The sequence below is a fragment of the Lacerta agilis genome, chromosome 8 (genome assembly GCF_009819535.1).
Source record: "Lacerta agilis isolate rLacAgi1 chromosome 8, rLacAgi1.pri, whole genome shotgun sequence".
Taxonomy (NCBI): domain Eukaryota; kingdom Metazoa; phylum Chordata; class Lepidosauria; order Squamata; family Lacertidae; genus Lacerta; species Lacerta agilis.
The window spans coordinates 13590998-13603406 of NC_046319.1; the positions used below are offsets into that span (position 1 = coordinate 13590998).

The 12409-nt window shown below is 42.9% G+C and overlaps 1 protein-coding gene across 14 annotated transcripts in view; it reads right to left on the reverse strand.

The window, feature by feature from the left end:
- The window catches only part of KIF1B (kinesin family member 1B), a 127586-nt gene that overhangs the window by 26414 nt on the left and 88763 nt on the right, over window positions 1–12409 (reverse strand). For all 14 annotated transcript variants that reach the window (XM_033156207.1, XM_033156206.1, XM_033156208.1 and 11 more), the window contains 4 exons: window positions 4556–4652; window positions 3169–3317; window positions 1981–2159; window positions 786–923 (listed from right to left, as the gene is read on the reverse strand). In XM_033156207.1, coding sequence (XP_033012098.1) covers window positions 786–923; window positions 1981–2159; window positions 3169–3317; window positions 4556–4652 — 563 coding nt within the window. The remainder of the gene's footprint in view (window positions 1–785; window positions 924–1980; window positions 2160–3168; window positions 3318–4555; window positions 4653–12409) is intronic.

Sequence of the window (12409 nt, forward strand, 5' to 3'; positions counted from 1 at the left end):
AGAGTCTTTTAATCCATTGTTCCTTAAACTATGGGGACTTTACTGAAGAAAGTATAGGGTTTTGAAGAGCAAAAAAGAGGACTTCTACTTTTAACCATGGATTGCTATGACAACTCTCATTTTACATACCCATAAAAAGGGGACATGTCCTGGAAAATGAGGAAATATGGCAATCCTTAAAAGTCAGGATGAATGATTTCTTTTTTCTTCAAGAGTCAGTTTTTTACAAGATATACAAAGGCAAGAGACATTTCCTTATATAAACATTGAGATAGGAATTGAGAGATGATCCCTGGAAAATGGTGTGAAGGAGTGGAGCCTGGCTTGCTGAGAGCGCTCCAGCCAAAAACTAGGATTCACTGCAACTGCTACTTAGGAAAACAACCATATTAATTCTTTTCTCAAGACAGCAAACCCGAATTTACTACAGTTCTCTGCCCTGCATCTTGCGCAGGGAAGGAAATATAACATGTGAAGTTATCACACACAGAGAGAGGCTCAACTTGCAAAAAGACCTGCAAAATCCTGAACCCACTTTCAAGTTCTGGGCTGAGTCTGCAGGTCAACTTCATATATGAGACCAATAGAACAACTCTGCAAAAATCACCACTGTCTCCTCTTCATCATCTGAACCTCTTCCAACATGACATTTTCTGTTATACAGGATGATAACCCAAGCCAAGTCTGGAGATCTGTAAGACACTGCTTTCCACATTCTACCTACAAACCTTCATTCACCATCCAAGCTGAAGTCAACCAGCCAATTGAAATTTGTCACCACCTACCTCCCAACAAGTTTGAACCAATGGAATCGATCGTAGAAAGGGTCGCTCCCAGTCATGGTGCTCTCACTATCCTCCTGTGTGTTGGAGGCCATTTCTCCTGCTCGGTCATACATATCTCGCATCAGCTCCAGTCTCTGCCTGTAGAGCAGAGGGGGCAAGAAGGTAAATGCAGAACCAGAAAGTCCATATTGCATTTATTTTATTTTTATTTTTTTAAAAATATATTTATTGACTTTTTTCAAAACATCAACAAAATACCTACAACAAACAAACAGACAACAATAAAACAATTACAAGCTTATAATAAAAAGAAAAAATTATTCATTTCGCATGTTTCTTTCCTTAATATTGTGGATTGACTTCCTCACGTCTGCCCTTCCTGCATTCATTGTTTATCATATTTAGTAATTTCTTTACATCCTATCCACTTATTTAACCATTATCTTAATTCATTATCTTCAAATTCCTTAACATTTAACATGATTCTAAATCTGCAGTCTAACTTATCTTCCAAGTTATATCTAAATTTCAATCTTACATATTGCATTTAAAAGGTATGAAACTGCCTCATGTAGAATCATGCCATTAGTCCACGCACTACAGTTAGTGCTTGGAGTGAACCAGTTCAGTTTAACCAAGTTTACTGAATTAGTTCCAAAAGTTCTGGCATCCACCTGAAAGTAGTTCCCAAAATTGCCAGGTGAACTGAAAGTGACTTATGTTGGTTTTGAAAGCTGAACTTTGAACGATTTCTAGTTCATCTTCAAGCTCATTTTCTTGTGTGTCCTCTTTATTCTTAAGACTCCATGAGCCTTTAAGTTTAAAGATCATAATTGCTGGGGAAAATAAATTAAACAATGCACATTCCACGAATGTCAGCTGAAATATAGTTCCTTTTGGACATGTTGAACTAGCTCTTTTTTAAAACTAACCTTCCAAGCCCTGATTACAGTACTGTCTATTCCAAATGGCAAAGGCACTCTAGGTTCTCAGAGGTGAGAACAAAATGGCTCTTCCCCCTTTTTTTACTCCTGCTGTTCTTTTAGAATCCTGTTATACTTTTAATTTAGGTCATCCTGAGTGTTGTATGCTACTGCCTGGTGGATCACCAAACTGGAAAAGGTAGAGCTGAAATATTTGTAAATTAAATAAAATGCTTCCCAGAAGGGTGACTTCAATGGCAGCCCTAACGTACTTGAGTTTTTCCAGGGACCAGTAATGAGTTGCACCATTCTTCAGATCCTGAACTTCCACAGCCACCACTGTCCGAGGGAAAGGGCGGTTGTCCCGGGTCTTCTCCGACTCAGGCGGCAGCAATTCAGGTGGCAATGGGGAGTAGAGCGTGTCGGTCAGAAGGACAAACTGGAACTGCACCTGGAATGGAGGTATTGCACAGGAAAAGAGGAAGCTGCCTTATGCTAAGACAGTGCTGCTTACACTTGACTGGCAGCAGCTCTCCAGGACATCAAGAAAGAGTCTTTTCCCAGTTTCCACCTGGAGAAAGTGGGGACTGAACATGGGACTCTCTGAATGCAAAGCAGACGACCTCCCAATGAGCTACACTCCTTCCCTTAAGGTATAGGTAGCTGCCTTATCTTGAGCCAGACCCATTGGTCCATCTAGCTCAGTATTGTTGACACTGGCAGCAGCTTTCTAGGGTTTCAGACTGGGATCTTTCCTAGACAAACCTGGAGATGCTGAGGATTTAACCTCAGAGCTTTTGCATGAAAAGCAGGTGTTCAGACTGAACTTCAGATAAGACTGGATCTAGAAGTGCTTTCTTATATAGCCTATAGCAGGGATCTGGTTTCCTTAAGCAGAAAGACAGTTCACACACTTGAGACAAAGCAGGAACAACTTTCCTTCATCTCCCCCATAGAGAACAAAAATATGCTGAAGGGAGCAAGGGCCTTCTGTTAGGGGTCTCTTCCTGTGCTCCCCGCCTTGCCTCCAGCTTGAGGACAGGAAAAGGCAGGGAGCACTCAGGTTCACAGAAGGTCTGCTTCACAACTGACCCCTCCAAACTCTAGCCATATACATTTAAAGCACATGGCTTTCCGCAAAGAGTCCTGGGAACTGTTTTTTTACACAACTCCCAGCACCCTTAACAAACTACAGTTCCCAGGATTGTTTAGGGGAAAGCCATGTGCTTTAAATGTATGGTGTCAATGTGACCACAGGCTAAATCTGAACCATGGCTGAAGCACCACAGCAGCACTGGGAATTGCAAGATCATTTGTGATTCTCAAATATACCCTCTGACAAACTTTCAAAGTTAACCAACTCCCCTCCAATTCAAAAACCACCCACATTTGTTCTGCAAGATGACTTGACACAGGCGTGCACAGCATGCAGTCCTATTCAGTCATGAATTCCCCCCTACCTTCTTTTTCAGCTCAACGCTGATTGCATTGCCTTCTTTCAAATAGACTGCGTTCCCCCACAGCTGATCTCTTAAGGAAGTAAACTGATGGAACTTCCACTTCCGGAAAGCCCATTGGGCTAGTTCATACTCGTGCTGAGTCCAGGGTACTGCAGGAAGGAGAGAAGGTGATTGGGTTCATTTGAACTGCAGACAGGGGCCGATTTCACATGAGTCCCATCCCTCCCAGATAATCTGGGGTCTTGAGTGGGGACCCTTACTCAGTTTGAGGGCCATATTCTCTCATAAGCAATAAGACATCATGTCAGGAAAAAGCATTTAAGGAAGGCATGTGGCCAAACCAGGTGAGGAGAATGGGGGTGTGGTCCCAGATAAAGTCATGAGCCCCAGATAAAGAAATACAGAGGGCCACATTTGGCCCCTGAATCTGAGGTTCCCACCCTGATATTGTTGTTGTTATTATTATTATTATTATTATTATTATTATTATTATTATTATTATTATTATTAATACCCCGTCCATCTGGCTGGGTTTCCCCAGCCACTCTGGGAGGCTTCCAACAGAATATTAAAATGCAATAATCTATTAAACATTAAAAGCTTCCCTAAACTAATCTAACTATGTCCAGAATCAATAGAGGTCCTAAAAAAAAATCAGAGGGAGAGAAACTGTTAAGAATTCCACAGAGTGTAAACTACCCCCCCCAAAAAAGAATATACCAGCTAAGAAACTGAGATATAGTTCTCTCAAGCCCTTATCTGCAATATGAAGGTAAAAACTATGACCACACCTTACAGTCATTGTGAGGGTATATTGTGCAGAACACTGGAACACCCTGACTGTTTTATATATTTGTAGTCTACCCTAAAGGGTGGTGATCCTGAAGGGTAAGAGACATATTTCCAAAACCATCCAAGTGATAAATAAAGAGAAGTTCCTGGAAGAGATTGTTCTGTGTTAAACTAAAACACTGGGTTGCATCAAGAGGGAAGGAAATCACTTTTTGTTTTGTTAAGGTAGCCTTCATCAACCTGGTCCCCTTCAGATTTTTCAGACTACAACTCCCATCAGCCCCACCCTGCATGGCTGAGAGTAACAGATGATGGGAATTGTAATCTTTGATAGTAATTTTGTTTATTTCAGGGGTGGTGAATGTTTGGCCCTCCAAATGTAGTTGGGAGTCCTAACTCCCATAAACTCAAGCCAGCATCACCAACAGTAATGGATGATGGGAACTGTAGTCTTTGATATTCATTTTGTTGACTGTCAGGTTGGTGAAAGCAGATTTAAGAGCTGTGATCATTTCCACAGACACCTTGAACATTTGTGGAGCAGTCTCTCACTCTCTCTGCAACCCAAACTGTCTGAATTCTACCCAGAACTCACCCTCCTCCTCTTCCTCCTCCTCCTCCTCTGTGGTCTCAGCAGCCAATGACCGGGTCTCCACCTGCTTCTGTAAGGCCTGGAGCTTACTCTCATAGTCCTGAAGGGGAAAGAGAAGAGAGCGTGTAGGAGAAGAAGAGACAGACAAAAGTAGAGAGGAGGTGGAGGAACACACACATAACTCCAGAGACAAGAAGGTGACAAAAGATGCAGGCAGAGAAGAGTTCTGGGATAAATGTCTCATCTATCCATTTGCTGGGGAAAGACCAATTTCCATGGTAGTTCAACAGCTGGGAAATTTGGTATGGCAGGACAAAGTAATATTTGAGTATGATTTGTGTGATCTTCTGGAGAAGCCCACACCTAAACAACAGAAAGTCAAGTTCTGCTGCATAAGTGGGTCTAAGAATCACTGAGTTGAAAGGCTTTTCAAGGGGGACAGCTGGGAGTGGTGAAAACAGGGCTGGACTGCAGGAAAAAGCCCACATTATATTTATCTGGAGTCTGCCTCCCCTTTCTCCCTGATGCTTGGCTGAGCATTGGGCCACGTAAGATTAGGCAGTGGGTCAGAAGCAGCTCAGGGGGTGCAGATTTCACTCTTCTGAACAAGAAACAGAAAAAAATGCACATTGATTGGCAACTATGCATATTGACTGCAAAATGTGTATATTGTCCAGTGAATGTACAATATTAATTTGACATATGCATGTTCCCTAAGGCCTGCTGGACAGTGTGCATAATGTCTGAAGAAAGTACAAATTTCAGCCGAGATATGCACATTTTCCAAGGCTGTTGGAGATGATATACACTGACTGGGAAATGTGTACAACTCTCTCGTCATGTGGAAGGATTCTGTGCACATTCTCCACATGGCTTGGGGAATGTGCACAACAGCTGGTTGTTTCGCACATTAACTGCAACTTACATTTCCCTTAACATGCAGATTTCATAAAAGGATTAAAAATCCTCTCTTGTCTCTCCTTTCAGCTAAATATGCCCAGTTCCTTTCCTCATAGTAGATTGTGTTGTATCCAACTAAGTTATACTCGGAGCTGACTTAGTGAAATTAATGTACCTAAGTGAATTGTGTCCATTAACTTTAATAGGCCTACTTAGGGATAGGACTAGCACTGGAGACAACTCTTAGTCTCCAGATCCCTCACCAACTCGGTAATGTTTTGAAATTGGTCTGCTATTATTTTCTAATTTTTTTTAGCTTTATATTGCATTTTGTACATAACCTTCAGACATGTGTGTGGAAGGTGACTGATAAGGAAATACGAAAGAAATGGACAGTGTGAATTTTGCCTTTGGACAGTAGGCTAGTTTCTACACACACACACACACACACACACACACACACACACACACACCTTCATCTTCCATCCAAACAAGCAAGAGGCATGATCAGAGTTCAAGGACACATTCCAGCCAGGCAAAAACACACAAGGAAGGTGCAAAGCAGGGATGGTAAAGGATGTGGCTCACAAAGGTTGTGGCCTGAGGAAAGCCCCTAGGGTCAGACAGGACTGGGAGGCCTGTTATGTCCCATACCTGCAGTTCAAGGAACTAACTGAAATTAGTAAAAACAAAAAAAATCAAATAAAAAAAATCCTTCCAGTAGCACCTTTAGAGACCAACTAAGTTTGTTCTTGGTATGAACAAACTTAGTTGGTCTCTAAGGTGCTACTGGAAGGATTTTTTTAATTTTTAATTTTGTTTTGACTATGGCAGACCAACACGGCTACCTACCTGTAACTGAAATTAGTATAGACAGGCAAACTATTAAGTTTTTTTGTAGACAACTCACTTTAGGGAGCTTATTTTTGCTACTTTAAGATCGTGAGGAAAGCATCGAGAGAGGATGCAGGAAGAGATGGGGCTCTGGAGAACAGCATAAAATGAAGCCAAGTTTGCTTAGTTTGGAGAAGAAGAAACAAAGTATCATTCAAAACATGTGAAGGGTAGGCTTAAGGAGGAAACAAATGTATGAATCTGCCTTATGAAGAGTTAGGTCTATTATCTACCTAACCCAATTCTGTCTTTTTGGCTTCTAAGGAATCAAGTCAGGGTCTTTCCCCAAGCCTGGTGGCACTGGTACCTTCCGTGCAACAAAGCAGATACTCTAAAACGGGAATCAACTGTTCAACCCCATGGAGAAGAAATGATGGGTGCAACCAACAACGAGAAAAAGCTTAAGCTAAATGTTGGGAAGGTATTATTTAGTAAAAATGTATTCCAAAATACATTTCCCTAAGGTGTGGTGAGTCATCTCTATGCCTAGAACAGCAAGGTAGTTGAGATGTTGGGCTTGATTTTTGGAGGCACCTTCAAAAATGGAAACAAAAGATGGGCTAGACAGAGGGCTCGAGTTCTCTTCCAGATGTGCATTACTAGAAAGGAGAGCGCATAGTTATTCAGTATGGACAGTACCACGGTGGAGAACCTGTGGCCCTCCAGATATTATTGAACTCCCATCATCCCTATCCAGACATATTGCCCAGTGGGAAGGGATGAGAGGATTCATAGCCCAGCAACATCTGGCACACCATTGGTTTCCCATCCTTGGGAGAGAAGGACTTGCTTCTGCTAGGATGGGAAGGTACCTGAGGCCCTACTGGTGTTGTTGAACTAGAATTCCCATCCTCCTTGACTGTCAGGCAAGGAATGCCCAGAGTGAGGAATTTCCATAATTTTCCACGTATAAGACTAGTTTTTTCCCCTAAAAAATAATGTCCAGAATTTGGGGGCGTCTTATACATGGGGGCTATCTCCCCCCATTTTCTTAAACCAGATCCCCCCCCCCAAATAGGGGGCATCTTATACATGGGGGCGTCTTATAGACGGAAAAATACGGTAACTCTTTATTGTCAAAAGTAAACTTACAAGTTAGGAAAAGGCATGTCCATCAGTCCTATGCCTCTCAGCTACTCCTAGGTGTGCACCCAATGAGACAGTTGCAGCAACAGAGAAACCCTGCCCCAACCTCCTTCACCCAAGTTGTGCGCAAGCAGGCGAAGGTGCCACCAGCGAGTAACCTGTTTCTGCCCCCCGCCCCAATCAATCCTCTCCTGGTCCTGGAAGACAGTGGAGCAGGCAAGGTGGGGGCAGGAGGAGATGTGGAAGCCCTTTGCTCCAGACTCTCTCTCTCCTCCTGCACTTGTTCTTCACCATCCAATCTGGCCGTTTCTGCTGCCTCTGACTCTCATCTCCTGGCTGTTTCAGGCTCCCCCAGACTGATCCCATCTTCCAATTCAGTCTCCACCACCCCCCTTTCTCCTGGTGCCCACTCACCAGTATACAGCTACTATGCCTCAGTGTCCAACCAGTCTCTGACACCAACCATCAGTCTTACTGACTGAGACTTATGGGAACTGAAATTCAGCCACGTCTACTGGGTCACAGTCCTCAAGCACACATCAAATTTTCACATACTTAATAAATCAGAAGTTAAAAAGAAAGCTATAAGCTCTGAATACCTTAATGTGCAGAAAGAGTGAGTGTAGTTTCTCTCTCTCTCTTTTACACACACACACACATACTTTGCATACAGAAACAGTTCTAAGCTATTAATAACAAAAAGGGCACAGAGGAGGGGAGGTCTGATTTCCCAGACTCCCAACAAAAAAGGCAGGCAACATTTCATCAATGGAAGGAAATAGCCTGGTAAGGTAAGCCCGTTTCCTGGCAACGCTCAATAGTTAATCTAACGGGTTTGCTTGGCTTCTCTGAGGCACACGAAGATGGAAAATAGTACATAGCCCACAAATGTTTGCAAGGCAGGATGAGACGGCAGAAAGCTTAGCTGAAAGTCTGGATGATTTATGTATTATGTATTTAAAGTAATTAGTCCAGCTTCTTTCAAAAGGGTGAAGGGAACCCTGGTTTTGATATTTAAACTGGTTCTGTTCATTTGTGAGATTTGGTTACAGCCTGCATACAAAGGAACACAGGGAAGTATCAGGTGTTAATCCTGCTCACAGAAGACACGTTAAAATTAATGGAAATGATTTACTTAGATCCATTAATTTCAGTGCGTCTGCTCTGAGGAGGACTTAGATGGATTCAACCCACAGGGAGCTGCCTTACACTGAGTTGCTCCATCTAACTCAGTGTTGCACTGACTGGCAGCAATTATCCAGCATTTCAGATGGCGATCTTTTCCAGCCCTACTTGAAGATGCTACGAATTGAACTGGAGACCTTCTCTGCATGCGGAGATGCTGTAACCACTGAGCAAAAGCCCTTCCCCCAAACACACCATTGGGCTTACAAAAGCACCCCACACCTGTCAATTCTGGGGCAGATATGACCCTTTCCCACATATTAGACACCTCCCAGTCTACCCCTTATAACTCAGAGAAGACCAATATATTATGCAGAGGGTGCAAGGGCATTTTGACAGGTGTGGGTGTAATATTTTTAAAAGTTCTCCCACCCTACACATACAAACAACTACAACCCCACCCTGAAATGCTACAAGTAATCTGCTAGAACAGTTGGCCAACTACTATGCTAAATCTCCCCCCCCCCATCTTTGTTTACCACGCAGATGAAGTTTTTAGAAGCTTTTAGATTTTGTAAAAATTGGAAAAGTAACAACAATTCAGAATTCTATTGCCTGGGACTGATTTCTAGGTTCTCTGTAATGTGTTGATCAGTTCCTGATCACAATCCGCCAAAGCCAATAGGAACAATGACTCCAACACAATGAGTATGCAGTAATTAGACACAACCCACTAATGACTACCGTATTTTTCGCTCCATAGGGCGCACCTCGTTTTTAGAGGAGGAAACCCATAATTTTCTTTCTGGTTTTCCTCCTCTAAAAGCCCTGTTTTTTTGAGGATCAGCTAAAAGTTTTGCAGCTTTTTTTGCAAAGGGGGAAAAGCAAAGCTCCTTTTGCAAAGGGGGAAAAGCAAAGAGGAAAAGCCCCGTTTTTATGGGGTTCAACTCACATTTCTGCAGCTTCTAAAAGAAAGGGAGCCTTTTCTACAGTTTCCAGACAGATAATCTAATCAGCCAGTCACATGTCGCTGGGGAAACAAAAAACCTCCCTCTGCAGCACATTCAACAAAGGAGGGCGTGGCAAGAGGGCAGGGCTGAAAGGGAGCCAGGGACTCTTATTTCTCTCCCGATCTCTTGCTGATCAGCTGCTGAGTGGGGTCCTTTCAACACCCCCTTTTCTCTTTGTAAAATAAAAAGCATGATCCTCTTTTGGCCCCTGGGCAATTCAGCTCCTGGGACCATCATTCGCTCCATAAGACGCACAGATATTTACCCTTACTTTTTAGGAGGAAAAAAGTGCATCTTATGGAGCGAAAAATACGGTAACTTAGTCTCATGGTTTCAATGGATCTAGTCAGAAAAGGACTTTAGTTGGATACACCCCACTTCATTGGAGCAAGAATACTGGAGCAGGATGGACCCCTTTAAACGAAGAGGCAGCTTTAATCAAGGTGGAGCTTAACAATTGACACAGAACTGCTGATCCTACATAAGGCTCAGCTGAAGGATAACTGATGCTGAAGCAACATCTAAGCTCTGCTCCCCTTTACTACACAGCCTGAGCCCTGCACGGGACAGTTTAGGTTTGTTTCAGTTCAAAGCAGGACTAGGTAACTGTGCATTCATCTGCTGCCCATCAAAGTCACTGGGCACCCCTCCACATTGAAGGGGCCAAGCGGATGGGGAGGAAGTGCTATCTACCTTTCTCCATGCTGTTTCATTTCAAAGGAAACCTCCTGCCTCCTAACAGGGCTTCTAAAAATAAAGCAAATGCTTTTAGATCCCAACCAAGACAAGACGAGACTTACAAGAGTATTTCATCATTTATTGAAAGCACTAGTTAAAATGCACAAGCAGTTCTGCTTTTCACAAAATGCAGAGTTTTGCTTTTCTAAAAAAAATTAAAACCCCTTTTTTGAAAAAAAGAAGAAGCAATAATAAAGGGACAGGTTTTCAAAATCCTATCACTTCACTGGAAGAGTCATTTCCTCCTTTACAGTAATGATAACTGAAGTTCACACCTCTTGTAGCTCTCAAAACTATTTCAAAAGGTAAACACATTTTTACGATATATATAAAGGCAAGAGTGAATGGACTGATCTGCTTGAACCTATGTTCAAACATGCAAAAGATCCTCTCCCTCTAACTTTGGACAGATTTCTTGATTAAGCCCAGTCAGAAAGAAGTTGCTTTCCCCCACCACATAGAAAAGCAGCCTGGGGAAGGATGACCAAGTAGGAAAACAGTTGTTGGGGCACGAGTTAAGAAGCCTCGTACCCCTCCACTCCCGACCCCAGACTCTGAAGGCTGCTTTTCATTTAAAGATGACATTTGAAGACTTCAGTGTGTGAAGTCTAACTTAGTCCCAAGACCCACAAATTCTCATCCTATTTCTCTTTAAGGGGTCTGCACAGCATTTATCACAGAAATGAAGGGGGGTAGAATTATTTTCTTTTAAAAATGTGATTTTACTGTCCTTTTACAAACCTTTATGGATTGCCTGCATCCTGTGTCGTAACTGGACTCCGCTAGTCAGTCACTGCATTGTGCTCATTTCCTAGCTAAAATTAAATAGGCAGCTTCTCAACTGAAATGCTGTTCCAGATAAGAGAGTTCCAATATAAAAAAAAAAAAACCTGGTAGCATGGTTTATGAAGCGCAAATTGTTCCTCAGACAAGAGAACTCACAGGATAAACAGCTATGGAAATGAGGCAGATAAAAGGCTCAGGCCGCCAGATATGTTTAAAAACCTGGAGCAGCGAGAAAAGGGGTAAATTAAAAGGACACATAATTTAATTGAGGAATTTCAATAAACACAAGACCTTCAAGTTTTATTTATTTTTTCAAATCCCCCGCTCCGTGGCACCTTTTATACTGGAAACTTAACTGTAATCTCCAGCTCAGCAAAATAAAATTGAAGGGGGTGGGCTTTGTCTACAGAAATATATTCCTCTCTTTGAAACCAATACAATTAATTAATTTTAATTCATTGGCTAATTAATTAATAAATTTTGTGGCCCTGCAAGCAGTTCCTACCTTCCCTGGGTTCTGCCCTGTAGTGAGCAAACATACTTGGCAATCGAATCCATGGACAACAGGCAATTCCCATTATTGTGTTCACTGGGGAAAGGATCCTGTCCATACTCCCCCATGTTATTGACGTGAGCACATGCCAGGCAAAGGACTGAGACTGTGTGCCTGGACAAGGAGAACTGCATCGTGTAATCCAGGAGGTCACCACTTTTTCTCACCAGGGAACTACCTTGAATCCTAGTGGTGGCTGGTGTCCATTGGGATTGGTAGGGTGTTAAGGCAGGGAGCTGAACAGTCGGTGGAGCCAATGACAGGAACAACTGCAGCCAATGAAAGGCAGAGCCAACTCATTCTAGTTTTCTCCCCATCCTCATCCCTGCCAAAGGGGAGGGAGCTATATGTAAGTAAAAAGGCAGGCAGGTGGGGGCTGGCCGGGGGCAGACTAAGATTGGTGGGGCAGTGCCATGTGGAGTCAGTCTGCACTGTTTAACCCAAACATGCATTTGGGGACCTGTATCTTAATTATTGAGGCTCCAGTACTTTGGCCACCTCATGAGAAGAGAAGACTCCCTAGAAAAGACCCTGATGTTCGGAAAGATGGAGGGCACAAGGAGAAGGGGACGACAGAGGATGAGATGGTTGGACAGTGTTCTCGAAGCTACTAACATGAGTTTGGCCAAACTACGAGAGGCAGTAATGGATAGGTGTGCCTGGCGTGCTCTGGTCCATGGGGTCACGAAGAGTCGGACACGACTGAACGACTGAACAACAACATCTTAATTATTTTACCACATAACTGCATGGTGGTAGTTCCGG